The sequence below is a fragment of the Salvelinus namaycush genome, chromosome 32 (genome assembly GCF_016432855.1).
Source record: "Salvelinus namaycush isolate Seneca chromosome 32, SaNama_1.0, whole genome shotgun sequence".
NCBI lineage: Eukaryota > Metazoa > Chordata > Actinopteri > Salmoniformes > Salmonidae > Salvelinus > Salvelinus namaycush.
The window spans coordinates 22,537,078-22,560,734 of NC_052338.1; the positions used below are offsets into that span (position 1 = coordinate 22,537,078).

At 43.2% G+C, this 23,657-nt stretch overlaps 1 protein-coding gene across 1 annotated transcript in view; it reads left to right on the forward strand.

The window, feature by feature from the left end:
• Nucleotides 1–23,657, forward strand: part of LOC120027058 (CUB and sushi domain-containing protein 3-like) — a 704,521-nt gene that overhangs the window by 470,136 nt on the left and 210,728 nt on the right. Inside the window, exons 24-28 of the mRNA XM_038971903.1 lie at nt 2,376–2,567; nt 9,806–9,932; nt 19,393–19,595; nt 20,054–20,245; nt 21,960–22,098. Of these exons, the coding sequence (XP_038827831.1) occupies nt 2,376–2,567; nt 9,806–9,932; nt 19,393–19,595; nt 20,054–20,245; nt 21,960–22,098 (853 nt within the window). The remainder of the gene's footprint in view (nt 1–2,375; nt 2,568–9,805; nt 9,933–19,392; nt 19,596–20,053; nt 20,246–21,959; nt 22,099–23,657) is intronic.

A 23,657-nucleotide genomic window follows, 5' to 3' on the forward strand; every position in this document is an offset into this window, starting at 1 on the left:
GTTTTGAAAGAGCTGCAAAATCTGGACCCGTACAAATCAGCCGGGCTAGACAATCTGGACCCTCTCTTTCTAAAATGATCTGCCGAAATTGTTGCAACCCCTATTACTAGCCTGTTCAGCCTCTCTTTTGTACCGTCTGAGATTCCCAAAGATTGGAAAGCTGCCACGGTCATCCCCCTCTTCAAAGGGGGTGACACTCTAGACCCAAACTGCTACAGACCTATATCTATCCTACCCTATCTTTCTAAGGTCTTCGAAAGCCAAGTTAACAAACAGATTACCGACTATTTTGAATCCCACCGTACCTTCTCCGCTATGCAATCTGGTTTCAGAGCTGGTCATGGGTGCACCTCAGCCACGCTCAAGGTCCTAAACGACATCATAACCGCCATCGATAAGAGACATTACTGTGTAGCCGTATTCATCGACCTGGCCAAGGCTTTCAACTCTGTCAATCACCGTATTCTTATTGGCAGACCCCATAGCCTTGGTTTCTCAAATGATTGCCTCGCCTGGTTTACCAACTACTTCTCTGATAGAGTTCAGTGTGTCAAATCGGAGGGCCTGTTGTTCGGACCTCTGGCAGTCTCTATGGGGGTGCCACAGGGTTCAATTCTCGGGCCGACTCTCTTCTCTGTATACATCAATGATGTCGCTCTTGCTGCTGGTGATTCTCTGATCCACCTCTATGCAGACGACACCATTCTGTATACTGAGGCCCTTCTTTGGACACTGTGTTAACTAACCTCCAGACGAGCTTCAATGCCATAAAACTCTCCTTCCGTTGCCTCCAACTGCTCTTAAATGCAAGAGGAAAAAAGGAAAAAAGGAAAAAAAAAAAAAAAGGAAAAAAAAGGAAATGCATGCTATTCAATCGATCACTGTCCGCACCTGCCCGCCCGTCCAGCATCACTACTCTGGACGGCTCTGACTTAGAATACGTGGACAACTACAATACCTAGGTGTCTGGTTAGACTGTAAACTCTCCTTCCAGACTCACTTTAAGCATCTCCAATCCAAAATTAAATCTAGAATCGGATTCCTATATCGCAACAAAGCATCCTTCACTCATGCTGCCAAACATACCCTCGTAAAACTGACCATCCTACCGATCCTCGACTTCGGCGATGTCATCTATAAAATAGCCTCCAACACTCTACTCAACAAATTGGATGCAGTCTATCACAGTGTCATCCGTTTTGTCACCAAAGCCCCATACACTACCCACCACTGCAACCTGTACGCTCTCTTTGGTTGGCCCTCGCTTCATACTCGTCGCCAAACCCACTGGCTACAGGTTATCTACAAGTCTCTGCTAGGTAAAGCCCCGCCTTATCTCAGCTCACTGGTCACCATAGCAGCACCCACTCGTAGCACGCGCTCCAGCAGGTATATCTCACTGGTCACCCCCAAAGCCAACCTCCTTTGGTCGCCTTTCCTTCCAGTTCTCGGCTGCCAATGACTGGAACGAACTGCAAAAATCACTGAAGCTGGAGACTCATATCTCCCTCACTGGCTTTAAGCACCAGCTGTCAGAGCAGCTCACAGATCACTGCACCTATACATAGCCCATCTGTAAACAGCCCATCTATCTACCTCATCCCCATACTGTATATATTTATTTATCTTGCTCCTTTGCACCCCAGTATCTCTACTTGCACATTCATCTTCTGCACATCTACCATTCCAGTGTTTAATTGCTATATTGTAATTACTTCGCCACCATGGCCTATTTATTGCCTTAACTCCCTTATCTTACCTCATTTCCACTCACTGTATATAGACTTTTTGTTTTCTTTTTTTCTACTGTATTATTGACTGTATGTTTTGTTTATTCCATGTGTAACTCTGTGTTGTTGTATGTGTCGAATTGCTATGCTTTATCTTGACCAGGTCGCAGTTGCAAATGAGAACTTGTTCTCAACTAGCCTACCTGGTTAAATAAAGGTGAAATAAAATGTAAAAAATAAATTGGGACCTTGTCCTACACTGCCAAAAGGAAGATGAGCCTCTGAGCCTGTTTCGTCTTCATGTGTCTTGTGTCTTCTTTCTAGGGAGTCTTTCCTGACCACTGTGCTTCTGCTTATTCGTTGGAGTCTACACTCTTGGAAAAAAGGGTTCGAAAGGGTTCTTTGTAGAGGGATAGGATTCTACAAAGAACCATTTTAATTACAAATAATTTGTAGACTGCAAATTGACCGCAAGAAGCACAAACAGGTATAATGTTTGGGGGACAAACCAAAGAACCCTACAGGGTTCTATTTATAACCTTTTTCTGAGTGTAAGTCGGGTTACTATAGAGCCCTTTTTGACAACTGCCCATGAGAAAGGGGCTTTATAAATACATTTGATTGATTGCCCCCCCTTTCTTCCAGGCTTTGAGCTTTCCCACTGCGAGGACCCCGGGGTGCCCCAGTTTGGCTTCAAGGTCAACGACCAGGGACACTTCTCTGGAAGCACCATCACCTATAGGTGCAACCCTGGCTACACCCTGCACGGCAGCGGAATTCTCAAGTGTATGACCGGAGAGAGACGTGCCTGGGACAACGTCCTGCCCTCTTGCATCGGTAAGGGAACTAAGTAAAAAGGACTGTGCACGTGTGCATATACAAGCACACACAGACATACTGTATGCACACACTACCAACCCACACTGGTAAACTCCTATGGTCAGGAACAACTGACATCTCTTAGCATAGCGGATTGGTAGACGACTCCCTTCATCTATTTTCAACTAATATTAGCCCACAGTGCTTCTCCCAGGTAACCTAGCAGTAGTACAGTACTCCAGCACAACCCAAGCCCCTCCTCTTATCTCTTTATGTCAAGTTAACCACAGAAGAAAAAGTAACCACAGGTCCCTCCCATTTGTCACAATGATCTAAGCTGCAGCCAATGTGCCTCACCAGCTGCATACTGTATTAACCAGGCTAGGGGAGTGCAGACCAGACCAGGCAGAGCTCCTGCATGTCATTGATATGCAGCAGGAGAACAACCTGCACTGCAGGCTGCAGCTATGTAATATCCATTAATCAAGAGGGTTTAATTCAGCCTTATGTTGCACTATGTCCTCTTAATTGAACTTTGTCTAAAAATGTGCAGTGCTTTGCATTTCTTAAAGTGAATACAAATGTATTTGTTTTTTCCTTTACTTTTGAATGAGTAATGTCTTGGAGAGATTGGTGTATGTGAGAGTTGGATTAAACTAGCCAATACAGATTGGAGATATCTTCAATCTCCGAGGTAGATTGTACAGATGACATTGAAGTTCTTGGTTGAAAGTGGGAATTTGTCCTCATTGGAGAAGGCACATGATGAGTATTGTGATAGCTATCGTTAGTTCCTTGATTATACTGATTGATCCTAATTAGATTCAAAGAAGGGTGCCCTTAGTGACTTCAAATCAGATTGGATCTCACTATGATTCAGTTTGAACCAGATCTGATTAACCCCATCCTGTCAGTCTCTTTTATGAGGAAGAGATACAATGTACACTAGGACCAGCCTTTACAGCAACAACAAAATGTACAATTTGGAGTTTCACATGTGAAACCATATTTTCACTTGTATTACATTTATAGTTCACATGTTAACGTCACCTTTTCACATGTGAGGAGAAAAACATGTTTTTTGCAGTTGTGAATTGCAGTTGCACATGTGAAAAACTTTTTCATGTGAAATTCACATTTTTAATAGAACATTTCAATGTGAAAATCAAACACATGTGAAAAACAAATTTGTAAGAAAACTCCACATGCGAAAATTTTACTTTTGGCCTCCCGAGTGGCACAGCGGTCTAAGTCACTGCATCGCAGTGCTAGAGGTGTAAATACAGGCCCGGGTTTGATCCCAGGCTGTGTCGCAGGGAGACCCGTGTGGCGGCGCACAATTGGCACAGCATCGTCCGGGTTAGGGAAGGGTTTGTGCGGCCAGGATGTCCTTGTCCCATCGCGATCTAGACTTCTAGTGGCAGGCCAGTCGCATGCACACTATTATTTATTATGGATCCCCATTACTCTTCCTGGGGTACGGCAAAATTAAGGCAGTTATACACTTTTAAAAACATTACAATACATTTATTGCAAAATTCACAACACACTATGTATGGCCCATACTCCACTACCACATATCTACAACACAAAATCCATGTGTACATGTGTGTATAGTGTGTATGTTATCATGTGTGTGTATGCATGTGTCTGTGCCTATGTTTGTGTTGCTTCACAGTCCCCGCTGTTTTTTATCATCTACTGCTTGCATCAGTTACCTGATGTGGAATAGAGTTCCATGTAGTCATGGCTCTATGTAGTACTGTGAGCCTCCCATAGTCTGTTCTGGACTTGGGGACTGTGAAGAGACCAGTTGTACAGTGTTTCCTCCGACACATTGGTGCGGCTGGCTTCCGGGTTAAGCGAGCAGTGTGTCAAGAAGCAGTGTGTCAAGAAGCTTGGCAGGGTCATGTTTCGGAGGACGCATGGCTCTCAACCTTCGCCTCTCCCGAGTCTGTACGGGAGTTGCAGCGATGGGACAAGACTGTAACTACCAGTTGGATATCACGAAATTGGGGTGAAAAAGGGGGGCGAAAAATGTCACTTTCATATGTGGAATTGCAAGTTCCCAAGTGAAAAACTAATTTGCAGTTTCACATGTAAGAAATCTCCACGTGAAAGTTAGACTTAGTCTCTGGATTTAAAAACGAATGCTGCTTTTTAGCACATATGACCATAGCAATTACATTTTTTAAACACAATACTAGCCCTCCCAAAGAACTTCCCATATGGATACATATTATAGGCAAGCATATGAGCACATAGTAGTTTTATATACAGTATATAGCTTCCTGGATGTAATATAAAGACTGTAAGTAGTTCAATATTATGCGGATTATTCCAGCCAACATCAATAATAAATACGTAATCATCTGACAGATATACAGTGGTGTAAAGTAACTAAGTAAAAATACTTTTTGGGGGTATCTGTACTTAACTATTTATATTTTTGACAACTTTTACTTTTACTCCACTACATTCCGAAAGAAAATCTGTGTTTTCCCTGACATCCAAAAGTACTCGTTACATTTTGAATGCTCAGGTAGGACAGCAATATGGTCCAATTCACGTACCTATCAATATCAATGCATTATTACCCCTACTGCCTCTGATATGGCAAATCCTGTGTTTGTAAATTATGTCTCAGTGTTGGAGTGAGCCCCTGGCTGATTGTAAATAAAAATTTGAGCATTTACTTTTACTTTTAACTTTTACTCATGTATGACAATTGAGTACTTTTCCCACCACTGTATTTAATTGCATTTAAAATCAGATACTTTTAGGTGTTTACTCAAGTAGTAAGTGACTTTCACTTTAACTTGAGACAATTTCTATTAAGGTATCTTTACTTTACTCAAGTATGACAATTGAGTACCTTTTCCACTACTGCAGATTTGAAAATACTCTTATCTTCATATCTCCTTATCTCCTTATATTTTAAAGTGGAGTCAGTCATTTTGAAGGACCTTTGCAGGAAGTGTGCTTTAGAAATTGGATTACCTACCTTGAAGCAACCTAACTTTTCATATTTCCACCTTTTATTATAACAGATGAAATATTTAGCTATGTTTGATTCTGGTCCGCAGGTGTAGGAGGAGGTGTGAAGAGAGAGCATGCATCCCAATGGCACTCAACTCCCTATGTAGTGCACTACTTTTGACCAGGGCCCATAGGCCTCTTGTTAAAAGCAGTGCACGATATAGGGAGAGGGTGTCATTTGGGATGCAGCTTTGACAGACAGAGTAGAGCATGTGGTTTCTCAGCCAAGATAAGTAATATCCTCTGAGAGGGAACGTAATGCTTTTGAGAGCAAATGCTAAATCAGCACTTTGCTCTGCACTTCCTCAAGTCTAAGTGATAGTGAAGTGTTTTTTATATAGCAAGAGATCAAACTCGGAAAACTGTAAGGTTCTATCAAACTTTATTTAAAGTGCATTTACAATTGCAGCACACATTACAGTAATACAATACAGTACAATTAAAGAAGTAAAAGCAAACAAGAGGCAAGGGTTCTATTTGATCAAAAGTCCTGGGCCCATGTCCACAAAGCATCCACAAAACATCTCACCAAGTCTGGAACCCTCAGGACCCCGAACAGCTTCTACCTCCAAGCCATAAGACTGCTAAATAGTTAGTTAAATAGTTACTAAATAGCTACCTGGCCTGTCTGCATCGAAGGTTTTTGTCTCATCACATACACTGCTGCTACTGTTTATTATCTGTCGCTTTATTCCTGGTTATATGTACATATCTACCTCAATTACCTTGTAACCCTGCACATCGGTACTAGTACTAGTACCCTTTTCTTTCTGCATTGTTGGGAAAGTGAGCCTTTCACTGTTAGTCTATACCTGTTGTTTACGGATCATGTGACGAATAACATTTCATTTGATTGAATGTTTGCCTTGTGAGGAATGAGCTCCACAGGATGTTGGTTTAGAGCATTGGTTTAGAGCATACAAGCATTTCAGTACACCCGCAATAATATCTGCTAAACATGTGAATGCGACCAATAAAATGTTATTTGATTTAGAGGGAGGAGGCTTTTTTCTCCCTCCCTCCCTCCCTCCCTCCCTCCCTCCCTCCCTCCCTCCCTCCCTCCCTCCCTCCCTCCCTCCCTCCCTCCCTCCCTCCCTCCCTTATCTAAAAATGTTTAGTGTTAATGTTGAGTATTAATCAACTAGCGATCTGCATTTTGTGAGTTAGGCTTCATTGAACTAAGGGTGAGAGATTGAGAGGGAAAGAGAGAGAGAGAGAGAGAGAGAGAGAGAGAGGACTAAGAGTGAGAGATTGAGAGAGAAAGAGAGATTGAGAGAGAGGGGACTAGGGGTGAGAGATTGAGAGGGAAAGAGAGATTGAGAGAGACAGGACTAAGGGTGAGAGATTGAGAGAGAGAACTAAGGGTGAGAGATTGTGAGGGAAAAATAGATTGAGAGAGAGAGGACTAAGGGTGAGAGATTGAGAGGGAGAGAGATTGAGAGAGAGAGGACTAAGGGTGAGAGATTGAGAGGGAAAGAGAGATTGAGAGAGAGAGGACTAAGGGTGAGAGATTGAGAGGGAAAGAGCGATTGAGAGAGAGAGGACTAAGGGTGAGAGATTGAGAGGGAAAGAGAGAGAGAGGACTAAGGGTGAGAGATTGAGAGGGAAAGAGAGAGAGAGAGAGAGATGACTAAGAGTGGGAGATTGAAAGAGAAAGAGCGATTGAGAGAGAGATGACTAAGGGTGAGAGATTGAGAGGGAAAGAGAGATTGAGAGAGAGGGGACTAATGTTGAGAGATTGAGAGTGAAAGAGAAATTGAGAGAGAGAGGACTAAGGGTGAGAGATTGAGAGGGAGAGAGATTGAGAGAGAGAGGACTAAGGGTGAGAGATTGAGAGGGAAAGAGAGAGAGAGAGAGAGAGAGAGAGAGAGAGAGAGAGAGAGAGAGAGAGAGAGAGAGAGGGAGAGGGAGAGGGAGAGGGAGAGGGAGAGATTGAGAGAGAGAGGACTAAGGGTGAGAGATTGAGAGAGAGAGAGAGAGAGAGAGAGAGAGAGGACTAAGGGTGAGAGAGAGAGAGAGAGAGAGAGAGAGAGAGAGAGAGAGAGAGAGAGAGAGAGAGAGAGAGAGAGAGAGAGAGAGAGAGAGAGAGAGAGAGAGAGAGAGAGAGAGAGAGAGAGAGAGAGAGAGAGAGAGAGAGAGAGAGAGAGGGAGGGATAGAGAGGGATAGAGAGGGATAGAGAGGGATAGAGAGGGATAGGGAGAGAAAGAGAGAGAAAGAGAGATTGAGAGAGAGATGACTAAGGGTGAGCAATTGAGAGGGAAAGAGAGGGAGAGAGAGCGATTGAGAGAGAGAGGACTAAGGGTGAGAGATTGAGAGGGAAAGAGAGATTGAGAGAGAGAGGACTAAGGGTGAGAGATTGAGAGGGAAAGAGAGATTGAGAGAGAGAGAAAGAGAGATTGAGAGAGAGAGGACTAAGGGTGAGAGATTGAGAGGGAGGACTAAGGGTGAGAGATTGAGAGAGAGAGAGAGAGAGAGAGAGGACTAAGAGTGAGATATTGAAAGAGAAAGAGCGATTGAGAGAGAGATGACTAAGGGTGAGAGATTGAGAAGGAAAGAGAGATTGAGAGAGAGGGGACTAATGTTGAGAGATTGAGAGAGATTGAGAGAGAGGGGACTACGGGTGATAGATTGAGAGAGACAGAGAGAGATGGGCATTTAAAGTTGGTTAATCAAGTGATAGTGGAGGTAGACTGATAATGGGCGGGTTATGTAAGCCTCAGCGGCCCTGGAAGCAGTCAGCAGGAAGCATTCAGCAAGGAAAGCATCAGCAAGAGAAGCAGTTAGCAGGCCTCATGTTCAGCGTTGGGCTCGTTTCCCGTGTGATTGATGTCCCGCAGCAGAACAAAACATGCCAGGCGGCAGGCGCACTGCAGCACTCCGGGTTTTGGTGGCACCGAGACTGACACTGCCACACAACCACCACGGCACTGCCATCCTGTCAGGGAAGGTTTTGGGCTGGCTGCTTATTGCTCTGACAGTATTGTATCCCAGATGGCACCCTATTTCCTATGTAGTGCACTATAGGGTGCCATTTGGGACATTGCCCAGGAATCTGCAAACACTCTCGGGCGCGTTATTGTTTTATTGAGATGATTCGCATGGCTTGGCTTCACATTCTCAAGAGGAGCAGTAGACGTGTTACATTTGTTTGCAGCCACCCACTAATTATTTCCTGTCAGCTGTGTACGTGTGTGTGTACATTTGTGTTGTGTACATGTGTGTGTATGGGTGTGCACTATAGGCCCTTGTCAAATGTAGTGTACTATATAGGGAATAGGATGCCATTTGGGACATTTGGGACGCAGACCAAGAATCTGCAAACACTCTCGGGCGTTATTGACAGTGGTGGAAAAAGTACCCTATTGTCATACCTGAGTAAAAGTAAAGATACCTTAATAGAAAATTACTCAAGTAAAAGTGAAAGTCACTCAGTAAAATACTACTTCAGTAAGTCTGAAAGTATTTGGTTTTAAATATACTTAAGTATAAAAAGTAAAAGTGTAAATCATTTCAAATTCCTTATATTAAGCAAAGCAGACGCCACCATTTTCTTGTTTTTAAGTTATGTGTAGCCAGGTGCACACTCTAACACGCATACATAATTTATAAGCGAAGTATGTGTGTTTAGTGAGTCTGCCAGATCACAGGCAGTAGGTGACCAGGGATGTTCTCTTGATAAGTGCATGAATTACTCTTGACACTTTTGGGTGTCAGAGAAAATGTATAGAATAAAAAGTACATTATTTTCTACAGGAATGTAGTGAAGTAAATGTTGTCAAAAATATAAATAATAAAGTTGAAGTACAGATATCCCAAAAAACGACTTATGTAGTACTTTAAAGTATTTTTGCTTAAGTACTTTACACCATTGGTTATTGATTCATTGAGATGATTCACATGGCTCGGCTTCACATTTTCAAGAGGAGCGGTAGACTTGTTACATTTCTTTGCCAGCCACCCACTAATTATTTCCCCTTAGCTGTGTATACGTGTGTGTACATGTGTGTTTGTGTACGCGTGTGGGCATGTTCTTGTGTGTGAGCAAGCGTGCAAACATGCATGCGCCTGTGTCCCTGTCCCTGCATGCATCTTTTGAATGTGTCACTGCAAAACTCAGCTGTGATACCCTTTCACAGTATCTCCTTCAATGTATCTCCATAGCAACAGATACATGTATATCTTGTTTTCATTATATTTCTATTGTTTCTCCTTACAGCTGAATGTGGAGGAAAGTTCACAGGCGAGTCGTCTGGACGCATCCTGTCCCCTGGATACCCATTCCCCTACGACAACAACCTCCGTTGCACCTGGATTATCGAGGTGGACTCTGGCAACATCGTTAGGTACTGATCAATTAGTATTCATCAAGACTCCTCCTTTTCAAGTATTCTCCTATCATGTCTCATCTCTGTGCATTTCAACAGCCAAGCCAAGGCCAACTCTTGTAATATATGCCTAACAAAAGTACAAGGCTACAGCGCTCTCTCACACACTCTCACACACTCTCACACACACACGCACGCACGCACAAGCGTCCAGGCAAGAAGGTAGACATTCTCCAGTGCACCAGTACCCTGTTTTACACTATTAGAAACAAAAAACAATGTTTTAAGTGAGAAGTAAGCATTGATCTAAAGCCAAAATTCACGTGATCCAGCACACAGCTTTGACCTACTACAGTAGCTATGTTGGTCTATTATACTTCAAACAATGTGTAGGCAGGTTGATAGGATAGGATTCGAACCTTCTCAGGATTCAAACCTTCTCAAACAGCCTAATTCATACTCTTAGAGAAGGTGCTCCCACAATAATATGTTTTGTACTGCATACAAGGTAAAGTATTGGATTATTCACACACCCCGCTAAGCCATTATCACATGCCACGACTTTTTCAAGCTTTTTTTATTTTATGAAAGGCATCTTTGCTTTTATACTTATAAGACAATCAGGCTTGATTGAGTGATGTGTTTTATCTTGTAGTAATTTATGTGCTACCTGCCGGTTGTTCATTGCCGTTTAAATTCTAATTTATTTAATCCTTTATTTTAGCAATATATGTCACTGAGAAAAATATATATTTCATAATCACATCCTTTTTTGGTCAGTAGGTGGGTAACATACCAACAGGTGATGGTGTGTTGGACACAGTCACTCATACAGATAGAGAGGTCTAAAGAATCTTTCTGCATTCCTGATTTCTGTAACTATTAGATTAACTGTGTAATATTGACATAATGTCAAAACCACTTGATTTGCAAACATGGTCCTGTTTTATCAATTTCTGTGCTGACCAATTCTTGTTCATTACCTTTGTCAAATTAATATGTAGCTGAAAGTTATGTTTCTATTTGTATTTATTTTTGCAGTAAAGATGGTGAGACACATTTAGGCCTATATCTATAACACAGGAGATTGGTGGCAACTTAATTGGGGAGAATGGGCTCTTGGTAATGACTGGAGAGGAGTAAGTGGAATGGTATCAAATACATCAAACACATGGTTTCCATGGTTTCCAGGTGTTTGATGACAGTCCATTTTCTCTGTTCCAGACATTATTATGTGCCGCTCTCCCCTCAGCAGCCTCCTGTGATCTAAAAATACATACAGCATAATGATAGATATACAGTGCATTCGGAAGTATTCAAAACCCTTGACTTTTTTCACATTTTGTTACGTTACATCCTTTTTCTAAAATGTATTAAATAATTTTTATCCCTCATCAAACTACACACAATACCCCATAATGACAAAGCAAAAACGTTTTTTTGATAAAAAAAAAAAAATGTATTACAAATAAAAAACTGAAATATGACATTTACATAAGTATTCAGACCCAGTACTTTGTTAAAGCACCTTTGGCAGCGATTACAGCCTTGAGTCTTCTTGGGTATGACGCTACAATCTTGGCACACCTGTATTCTCTGCAGATCTTGTCAAGTTCTGTCAGGTTGGATGGGGAGTGTTGCTGCGCAGCTATTTTCAGGTCTCCCCAGAGATGTTCGGGTTCAAGTCCGTGCTCTGGCTGGGCCACTCAAGGACATTCAGAGACTTGTCCCGAAGCCACTCCTGCATTATCTTGGCTGTGTGCTTAGGGTTGTTCTCCTGTTGGAAGGTGAACCTTCGCCCCAGTCTGAGGTCCTGAGCGCTCTGGGGCAGGTTTTCATCAAGGATCTCTCTGTACTTTGCTCCTTTCAGCATGATGCTGCCACCACCATGTTTCACCGAAGGGATGGCGCCTGGTTTCCTCCAGACGTGACGCTTGGCATTAAGGCCAAAGAGTTCAATCTTGTTTCTCATGGTCTGAGAGTCTTTAGGTGCCTTTTTGGCAAACTCCAAGCTGGCTGTCATGTGCCTTTTACTGAAGAGTGGCTTCCGTCTGGCCATTCTACCATAAAGGCCTGATTTGTGGAGTGTTGCAGAGATGGTTGTCCTTCTGGAAGGTTCTCCCATCTCCACAGAGGAGCTCTGGAACTCTGTCAGAGTGACCATCGGGTTCTTGGTCACCTCCCTGACCAAGGCCCTTCTCCCCCGATGGCTCAGTTTGGCCGGGTGGGCAGTTCTTGGAAGAGTTTTGGTGGTTCCAAACTTCTTCTAGTTAGGAATGATGGAGGACACTGTGTTCTTGGGGACCTTCAATGTTGCAAAAATGTTTTGCTACCCTTCCCCAGATCTATGCCTCGACACAGTCCTGTCTTGGAGCGCTACGAACATTTCCTTCAACCTCATGGCTTGGTTTTTGCTCTGACATGCACTGTCAACTATGAGACCTTATATAGACAGGTGTGTGCCTTTCCAAATCATGTCCAATCAATTGAATTTACCACAGGTGGACTCCAAACAAGTTGTAGAAACGTCTCAAGGATGATCGATGGAAACAGGATGCACCTGAGCTCAATTTAGAGTCTCATAGGAAAGGGTCTGAATACTTATGTAAATAAGGCAGTTGTGTTTTTTTATTTTTAATACATTTGTAAAAATTTCGAAAAACCTGTTTTCACTTTAACATTATGGTGTATTGCGTGTAGAGTGCTGAGGATTTCGTTTTATTTCATCCATTTTAGAATTAGGCTGTAACGTAACAAAATGTGGAAAAAGTCAAGGGGTTTGAATACTTTCCCAAGGCTCTGTACATTATTATATTAGCAGGACAGTGTAAAGTCCATTATCCATCTGAATAATATGAATTAGGCTGTTTGAGAAGGTTTGAATTCTAAGCAACCTGCCTACACATTGTTTGAAGTACAATAGACCAACAGAGCTACTGTAGTAGGTCAAAGATGTGTGCTGGAAAAGCATGGGTGAGGTAGTCATTGTGGTGTTCATGTGAGTTTTCTTTATTTTCGGCTTCAGAACAATGCCTCCGTCTCACTTAAAACATATATTTTTTTAAATTTCTATGGTTTTTACACCGAAAGGTGATTATACAAAAGCATAATTCAACATAATGTAACACAGCAATAAAAGGAAAAGTCAATTAGCCTATCTCAGAGATAAAAAGAGAGATTGAAAGTCTGACAGGAGATCCTCTCAGAAATACAACAAGTAGAACTGATTGGACTTGGTGCTTCAATGGGAATGTTGGCTAGAAAAACAAGAAACATACAGAAAATGTTTTATTGTTCTTGCAAAAGTCTAAATATACTTTTTAAGCTTCCCTGAAACAGGAGCAAAATAATCTGCATATGATCCTTTTCAATTGGAATGCAGTTCTATTCATTCCACAGCTACATTGAGTTTACAAAACATTAGGAACACTCTTTCCATGACAGACTGACCAGGTGAATCCAGGTGAAAGCTATGATCTCTTATTGAGGTCACTTGTTAAATCCACTTCAATCAGATGAAGGGGAGGAGACAAGAATGATTTTTAAGCCTTGAGACAATTGAAACATGGATTGTGTGTGTGTGCTATTCAGAGGGTGAATGGGCAAGACAGAAGATTGAAGTGCCTTTGAATAAAGTATGGTCGTAGGTGCCAGGTTTGAATGTGTCAAGAACTGCAACGCTGCTGGGGTTTTCACACTAAACAGTTTCCAGTGTGTATCAAGAATGGTCCATGACCCAAAGGACATCCAGCCAACTTGACACAGCTGTGATAAGAATTGGAATCAACATGGGCCAGCATCCTTGTGGAACACTTTCGATACCTTGTAGTGTCCAAGCACCAACAAATGGAGGCTGTTCTGAGGTCAAAAGTGAGTGCAACTCAATATTAGGAAGGTGTTCCTAATGTTTTGAACACTCAGTGTTTTCTACTACTATAGTTCGCCCCCTTTTTTTGCGGGCTTCCAGGCATTTACTCATTCATTAACATGAATTTGGAATGAGGACTGTGTGGCTAGTTGGGCATTTGTGGATCCACTTGTTGGAGAAGTGTGCCAGGTCAGTCGGAAAGCATCACAACCTCTCCCTTGACTACTGTCACATTACGTGGCTCAAGAGCGAGGAATGAAGTGAGGCAAACTCCTTCATGTTCTGCGCCAGCAGATGGCCTGTGCTGCTGCTCCCCCTGACATCATAGTCATTCACCTTGGTAGAAACTAATTGGGACACACAAAGGGGACAGCCCTGGTGTCAGATGCAAACTGATTCGGAGGTAGTCATCCGAACAACGATGGTCTACTCTGACATAGCGCAGCAGAGGAGTTTGATGTTTCAATGGGAGGAGGACAAGCGCATAAAGATGGCCCGGTGATCTGTCACCCAGCTGATTTTAATATTTCTCCATGGCAGGCGCATCCTCACAATCCGCCCCTCTGCCAAAAAGCACTGTGTCCCTGGGCAGTACTGTAAGGATGGTGTGCATCTCACGGATGAGGGTCCTCTTCCATGAGAGTCTGAGTGCTGGTCTCTCCTCCGTTCTAGCAAGATGCACACAGTAGTACACACCACCACTCTCACTTGCCTGCATCTCCACGAACCCAAAGGCTCTTTTAAGAGCCACTTAACCTGTCTGGGAATGGGGTTCCAACAGCCAATGAAATTGCAGGGCGCCAAATTCAATCAACAGAAATCTCCTAATTCAAATTTCTCAAACATACAAGTATTAGACACCATTTTAAAGATAAACTTCTCGTTAATCCAACCACAGTGTCCGATTTCAAAAAGGCTTTTCGGCGAAAGCACAACATATCGTTATGTTAGGTCAGCAACTAGTCACAGAAAGCATACAGCCATTTTACAACCAAAGAGAGGAGTCACAAAAAGCAGAAATAGAGATAAAGTTAATCACTAACCTTTGATATTCTTCATCAGATGACACTCCCGGGACATCCTGTTACACAATACATGTATGTTTTGTTCGATCAAGTTCATATTTATATCCAAAAACCTCCGTTTACATTTGGCTTTGCCTCCAAAACATCCCGTGAATTTGCACAGAGCCACATCAATTTACAGAAATACTCATAAAGATACAAGTATTATGCACAGAATTATAGATATACTTCTCCTTAATGCAAACGCTTTGTCAGATTTCAAAAAAGCTTTACGGAAAAAGCAAACCATGCAATAAATCTGAGTACAGCGCTCAGAGACCAAAACAAGCCAAACATATACCCGCCATGTTGCGGAATCAACAGAAGTCAGAAATAGCATTATAAATATTCACTTACCTTTGATGATCTTCATCAGAATGCACTCCCAGGAATCCCAGTTCCACAATAGATGTTTGTTTAGTTCGATAAAGTCCATCATTTATGTCCAAATACCTCGCGCCTTGAGTTCACAAATCCAAATTCATGATGTGCGATCACTAGGTCCAGACAAAAAGTCAAAAAGTTCCGTTACAGTCCGTAGAAACATGTCAAACGATGTATGGAATCAATCTTTAGGATGTATTTAACATAAATCTTCAATAATGTTCCAACCGGAGAATTCCTTTGTCTTTAGAATTGCAATGGAACGCAGGTCGCTCTCCCGTTGAACGGGCGTGGTCAGCTCATGCCACTCTGGCAGACCTCTGACTCATTCAGCTCCCATTCCCCCCTCCTTTACAGTAGAACCATCAAACAAGGTTCTAAAGACTGTTGACATCTAGTGGAAGCCTTAGGAAGAGCAATTTGACCCCATAGACACTGTATATTCGATAGGTGATGAGTTGAAAACTACAAACCTCAGATTTCCCACTTCCTGGTTGGATTTTTCTCAGGTTTTCGCCTGCCATATGAGTTCTGTTACACTCACAGACATCATTCAAACCTTTTTAGAAACTTCAGTGTTTTCTATCCAAATCTACTAATAATATATATTAGCATATATTAGCAACTGGGCCTGAGTAGCAGGCAGTTTACTCTGTGCACGCTTTTCATCCAAACGTGAAAATGCTGCCCCCTATCCCAAAGAAGTTAATACATGAAAATGAGTGTGTGTGTGTGTGTGTGTGTGTGTGTGTGTGTGTGTGTGTGTGTGTGTGTGTGTGTGTGTGTGTGTGTGTGTGTGTGTGTGTGTGTGTGTGTGTGTGTCGGGAGGGAGGGAGGGAGGGAGGCAGGGAGGGAGGGAGGGAGGGAGGGAGGGAGGGAGGGAGGGAGGGGGCTGTCAAAACTATAAACGAAAGAAATGTCAAAATGTATCCTCTCGGAGGCCAACCCACAATCTTCAGATCAACAGGCAGTAACTTTAACCACTACACTACGAATCCTGTTGTCACGTTCGCTGGAATAAATATCGGACCAAGGCGCAGCGGATGTTGAGTTCCACATAATTTAATGATAAAGTGAAACTTAACAAAGACAAAAACAAAAAAACAATAAACTAACAACGAACCGTGACTACAGAGGTGCTACGTGCACTAACTCAAAACATTATCCCATCAACACAGGTGGAAAAAAGCTACCTAAATATGATCCCTAATTAGAGACAACGATTACCAGCTGCCTCTAATTGGGAATCATACACAATCACCAACATAGAAAAACAAACCTAGAACCCCACATAGAAATAATAAACTAGACTAACCCCCCCAGTCACGCCCTGACCTACTCTACCATAGAAAATAAGGACTCTCTATGGTCAGGACGTGACAGTACCCCCCCCCCCCCCCCCCCCCCATAGGCGGGTGTCTCGTGTCGGTGGCGGCTCTGGTGCAGGACGAAGAACCCTCTCATCCTGCGGATCCAGCCATAGACCCAGGCTGAACGCTGTGCATGGACTGGACCTAGATGCCGAGGAAGGCTCCTTCCATGGAGCGGGACTGGACACCGGCCCTGGCCTGGACATCGGTGCAGAGGAAGACTCCTGCCATGGAGCAGGACTGGACGCCGTGTCTGGACTGGGCATCGGCGCAGAGGAGGGCTCGTCGCAAGAGGTTCCAGACCGTGGACCGTCGCAGGAGGTTCCGGACCGTGGACCGTCTCAGGAGCGTGGACCGTCTCAACTGTCGCCGGAAATGCTGGACTGGGAACCGTCGCCGAGAGCTCTGGACTGGGAACCGTCGCCGGTAGCTCTGGACTGGGGACCGTCGCCGGAAACTCTGAACTGGGGACCGTCGCCTGAAGCTCTGGACTGGGGAGGCACACTGGAGGCCTGATGCGTGGGGCCGGCACAGGTGGCACCGGACTGGTGACACGCACCTCAGGGCGAGTGCGAGTAGCAGGCACAGGACGCACTGGACTGGGAAGGCGCACGGAGGCCTAATGCGTGGAGCCGGCACAGGTGGCGCCAGACTGGTGACACGCACTTCGGGTCGAGTGCGGGGAGCAGGCACAGGACGTACCTGACTGGGAAAGCGCACTTGAGGGAGAGTGCGAGGAGCAGGCACAGGACGTACCGGACTGGGGACACGAACTTCAGGGACAGTGCGAGGAGCAGGCACAGGACGTACTGGGCTGTGAAGGTGCATTGGAGACATAGAAAATAAGGACTCTCTATGGTCAGGACGTGACACCTGTTCTTAAAACATTGACTATGACAGACCATTTAAATGGACAGTCTGGAAGATTTTGTTCCAAAATGATTTTGTTCATTCACTCAGTACTGATTGATTTATTTTATTTATCTTGCTTGGTTAAAATACAATAGTCTAACACAGATGATTTGATGATAACAGACTCGTTTAATCATGTAGCTAACCAAGTTAGCAAGCATGTCATTTTCTTTTGACTGCGCACAGCAGGTTGCAAAACTTACTCAAGCTGAGAGTAAGTTCGATTAATCTACCCCGTGGTACACCAGAATATGGCCCGTCAAGTCATCAGGCAAAAGCGGGGAGGAAAGGCAGATAGTGTTTTTATCAAAAGCAATGACATTTACATGTGAAAACACAGAATCCTACTCATTACCACACATGCTAAATTACCTCACTTTTGTTTTGCGCCGACTTCGCTGTCAGACAGAGCGGGGCACCTACCCAGCTAATCAAAATATATGTTTTTCATTTATTGATTGTCTACAGTAGCCTAGCTTTGTTCACATAGATTTCTTATGACTGGCAGCATGGTGCAAGCAGCTGTGTTGTTGCCGAGCAACTGACCCGGTGTTAGAACTCTGAGCTTTGGCTAAAAAATATGCTACCATCGTCAGAAATGCTACATAAAGTTAGCACATTGTTGGTTCTTAATGGACAGAAATGAGCACGTGAGAGCAATAAATTATAAATGTAATCAAAACTGTTTCCCGACAAACTTTTTTTCCACCTAAAACTAAGGTGTGTTTGTACCTCCAATCAAATTGATTTGCCAAGTTTAATCGACATTGGTGTCATATTGGCCCAGATATGATGGTGAATTTAATCATTCCCTACTATAGTGATCAGCGTGACTATAATAGTGAAGATCTGAACGTCCATTCCAGCAGGGGTACAGGAGTACAGGGTGTCCCTCTGTCCTCTCTCCAGTCTAGTCTACAGATGCCAGATACTTCTTTGTTTTTTGCCTGTCCTGCACATCTTCGACCCCAGGGCTGGACAGCCTAATGAGACTCAAATGCTCAATCATAGAGTCAATTATTAGTATTGCATGGAGCCGGAATGGTGTAACCTTGGAGGCAAACAATTTGTTCTGTTCCAACTCCCAGTGGCACACCTCGTTTGAAATCATATTTTTATTCATGACTTTCTTTATTTTCTTCCACTGGTGTCTTGATCAGCACAGTCTGCTGAATGGTGATGTGAAAGGAGTGTTATGACCACGTGCACCAATTACCTGCCAGGTTTTCTGACTTATAGCTCGTTGCTCGTAGCTTGATGTCTCTACAACATCATTATGCCTAGATAGGCACCTCAGTTTTGCATCACAACAGCACTTTTCCATGCAAAAGAAAAAGGCACTGGGGCTTTCAGCTGAGTGCTTGCATTTTATCAAAAAGGAACATCAAAAACCATGGAAGAAATATGCACAAACCCTCAGATTTAGAACAAACTGTATTGCTAGCAATGCAGAACAAACTGTGGTTGTATTAGGAAACAGCTGTGTTGGTGTAACACATTCAGTGATTTGACTTGATTTATACCATTTTTGTCCATGAGGAGCAAAGGTCACCCACAAATTTTCTCCACCGCACTGTTTTGGCAAATTTATCAAGTTATTTCTATGAGTATTGCAATTGTAACATCTCTGTTATTACTCTGTTATTCCATGATTTATTGCAAGTAATTTACTGCAGCCTAGGGTGGCAGTACTTTCTCAAAATTCCTAGGTTTTACAGAAATCCTGGTGGAAGGATTCCAGATTTACTGCTTATTCCTTCCTGATTCCAGGAATTTTCCAACTGGGATTTCTGGAAAAGCTGGGGGTTTAGGGAACGTTACAGGAAGTTTGCAACCCTGCTGTAGTGTACATGATCATTTTCCTCCTCCTTATTTCTCAGCCTCCAGTTCCTGGCGTTCGACACAGAGGCATCTCACGACATCCTGGAGGTTTGGGACGGACCAGCAGAAAATGAGATGTCTCTGAGGGAGGTGTCTGGCTCCCTGCTCCCCGATGGGATACACAGCACCCTCAACCTGGTCACCATCCAGTTTGAGACTGACTTCTACATCAGCAAGTCCGGCTTCGCTATCGAATTCTCAAGTGAGTAGTCTGTTTGTGAAAAGTCTTGGAAGTTTGTATCTTCAAAAGCAATAAAGTCTCAGTTTTCGATTCATAAAGTCTAACACTGAGAAAGAGTGTAAAGTGCAGGTTTGGGATACTGGGTGAGAGTTTTTTTTGGCTACTGTTTGCAAAACTTTGAAGTTTAAATCATCAAAATTGATGCTCTTCTCTGTGTCAGCTTTACTGTGTCAGTTTCAGTACATCAGTTAGAATGTACATGTTTGGGTTACCTGCTAAGAATGTGGTATTGTATGTGTTTGACTCTGTGATTGAAAACTTCACTCACTGTATTATCTGGGGACTTTAATTGACTCGATACTTAAAACTAGACATACAAACTGTTTATCTGTTATATATAAGACACTGTCAACCCACTGTTAACATAAAACCTATCTGCATAGACTCACTTGATTCCCTCCCTACGTTGTGACCGGCAGGTTCGGTGGCCACAGCCTGCAGAGACCCAGGTGTACCCATGAACGGCAGTCGTAACGGGGACGGGCGAGAGCCGGGTGACACCGTCACCGTTCTCTGTGACCCTGGGTATGAGCTCCAGGGAGAGATGAAGATTACCTGTATCCAGGTGGAGAACCGCTACTACTGGCAACCTAGCCCTCCTGTCTGCATAGGTGAGTGCTTTAATTACAGTTAGGGCTAGGAGATATTCCTCAGCACATCACCTGACCAGGAAAGGACCCTTGGCTCTAGTTATAGCTTTGTATTGAGGTCAGTACTGTTAAGTTCTAATTATTACAGTAAGAACTCGACGGACACTAGGAAAGCTTAAACCAAGTGTATTCTTCTCAGAGGGTCAATACAGCTGCATTAGACAAAGACATGTTTTTACCCGTGGTAGTATACATACCCCACTTTGGGTGGAGTCTCCTCCTTATCAGTACTGCCACATGTGACCGTTGTCCCTGCACTCAGCCCCTCCTAAGCTTACTTATGGCACCCCTCATGTCTCCATTATAACTACTGATTAATAATATAACTAATGATTAATAATAGTTAAAGCTCAGAAATCTAAACATATCAGTACAAACAGGTAGATCCTGGGGTTTCTATTGAGGTGAGTACTAACAGGTGGAGCCTGGGGTTTGTATTGAGTTGAGTACTAACAGGTGGAGCCTGGGGTTTGTATTGAGTTGAGTACTAACAGGTGGAGCCTGGGGTTTGTATTGAGTTGAGTACTAACAGGTGGAGCCTGGGGTTTGTATTGAGTTGAGTACTAACAGGTGGAGCCTGGGGTTTGTATTGAGTTGAGTACTAACAGGTGGAGCCTGGGGTTTGTATTGAGTTGAGTACTAACAGGTGGAGCCTGGGGTTTGTATTGAGTTGAGTACTAACAGGTGGAGCCTGGGGTTTGTATTGAGTTGAGTACTAACAGGTGGAGCCTGGGGTTTGTATTGAGTTGAGTACTAACAGGTGGAGCCTGGGGTTTGTATTGAGTTGAGTACTAACAGGTGGAGCCTGGGGTTTGTATTGAGTTGAGTACTAACAGGTGGAGCCTGGGGTTTGTATTGAGGATTTTCCACTGACCACTATGTGTGAGCTGAGCAGGGAAAAACTCTTGGCTGTCCTTATGGCCTTCTGTTGAGGTGAGTGCTTACAGGTAGATCCAGAAGTTTTCCTCTCTCTAACCTTACTTTCTCTCAATAGTTGTCTGTTGACTCCCATCTAAAGGAGCTGTAACAAGAAAAGAGCTCTGGGACAACTATCACGTAGCAGCCCATTGGTGTTGCAGAGAGACTTAGACCTGGCAACCCAGCCCAGGCTCCTAGCCTGCTAATAAACATATTGTATCCCTGAATGTTGCAGAACCTAGCACCAAGCTGTACTTGAGCTCTAAAGCCAATGAGATGACTGACTGTCATTGCTTTCCAACAATTTTGAACAAGGCAAGCCATTGATGAATATCAAATTATTGGACGCAGAGCCGAAGATCCTTCTCACTTTTCAGAGACGGCATACTTATAAGAAGTACCTTGACGAAACCTCAAGCATTCTTGTGTTTTAATGTGTTTTTGTACAAGGCGTCTGTGTGGAGAATTTGATCTCTCAAAACTCAATGTCTCAGTTACCATTATGGTTACAAAATCCCCAGGTCTTCCAGAAATCCTGGTTGGATTATTCCATATTTCCTGCATATTTCCTTCTGAGTCCAGAGGTTTCTGAAAAACCTGGGGATTTTGGGAAAGTTATGAGAATTTTGCAACCCTATCCACCATTAAATCTCCACAGAATATCATGCAGTTTTCTGACTACAGAATAACAGAGACAGTTCATCTAAAGAGTGTCAGAGTTAGTATATTTTTAATTTGCTCACTTCTTCTCTTTCAGCCCCCTGTGGAGGAAACTTGACTGGATCCAATGGCTTCATCCTGTCTCCCAACTTCCCCCATCCCTACCCCCACAGCAAGGACTGTGATTGGCTAATAGCTGTCAACTCGGACTATGTCCTATCTCTGGCCTTCATCAGGTAACGTGGCAGCATATTAGACGCTAATACAGTTGAAGTTGGACGTTTACATACACCTTAGCCAAATACATTTAAAAACTGTTTTTCACAATTCCTGACATTTAATCCTCGTAAAAATTCCCTGTTTTAGGTCAGTTAGGATCACCACTTTATTTTGAGAAAGTGAAATGTCAGAATAATAGTAGAGAGAATGATTTATTTCAGCTTTTATTTATTTCATCACATTCCCAGTGGGTCAGAAGTTTACATACACTCAATTAGTATTTGGTAGCATTGCCTTTAAATTGTTTAACTTGGGTCAAACGTTTCAGGTAGCCTTCCACAAGCTTCCCACAATAAGTTGGTTGAATTTTGGCCCATTCCTCCTGACAGAGCTGGTGTAACTGAGTCAGGTTTGTAGGCCTCCTTGCTCGCACACACTTTTTCAGTTCTGCCCACAAATTTTCTACAGGATTTAGGTCAGGGCTTTGTTGTCCTTAAGCCATTTTGCCACAACTTTGGAAGTATGCTTGGGGTCATTGTCCATTTGGAAGACCCATTTGCGACCAAGCTTTAACTTCCTGACTGATGTCTTGAGATGTTGCTTCAATATATCCACATAATTTTACATCCTCATGATGCCATCTATTTTGTGAAGTGCACCAGTCCCTCCTGCAGCAAAACACCCCCACAACATGATGCTGCCACCCCTGTGCATCGCGGTTGGGAAGGTATTCTTCGGCTTGCAAGCCTCCTCCTTTTTCCTACAAAAATAACGATGGTCATTATGACCAAACAGTTCTATTTTTGTTTCATCAGACCAGAGGACATTTCTCCAAAAAGTACGATCTTTGTCCCCATGTGCAGTTGCAAACCGTAGTCTGTCTTTTTTATGGTGGTTTTGAAGCAGTGGCTTCTTCCTTGCTGAGCGACCTTTCAGGTTATGTCGATATAGGACTCGTTTTACTGTGGATATAGATAATTTTGTACCTGTTTCCTCCAGCATCTTCACAAGGTCCTTTGCTGTTGTTCTGGGATTGATTGGCACTTTTCGCATCAAAGTACTTTCATCTCTAGGAGACAGAAAGCATCTCCTTCCTGAGCGGTATGATGGCTGCATGGTCCCATGGTGTTTATACTTGCGTACTATTGTTTGTACAGATGAACGTGGTACCTTCAGGCGTTTGGAAATTGCTCCCAAGGATGAACCAGACTTGTGGAGGTCTACAATAATTTTTCTGAGGTCTTGGCTGATATCTTTTGATTTTCCCATGATGTCAAGCAAAGAGGCACTGAGTTTGAAGGCAGGCCTTGAAATATATCCACAGGTACACCTCCAATTGACTCAAATGATGTCAATTAGCCTATCAGAAGCTTCTAAAGCTATGACATAATTTTCTGGAATTTTCCAAGCTGTTTAAAGGCACAGTCAACTTAGTGTATGTAAACTTCTGACCCACTGGAATTGTGATACAGTGAATTATAAGTTAAATAATCTGTCTGTAAACAATTGTTGGAAAAATTACTTGTGTCATGCTCAAAGTAGATGGCCTAATTGACTTAACAAAACTATAGTTTGT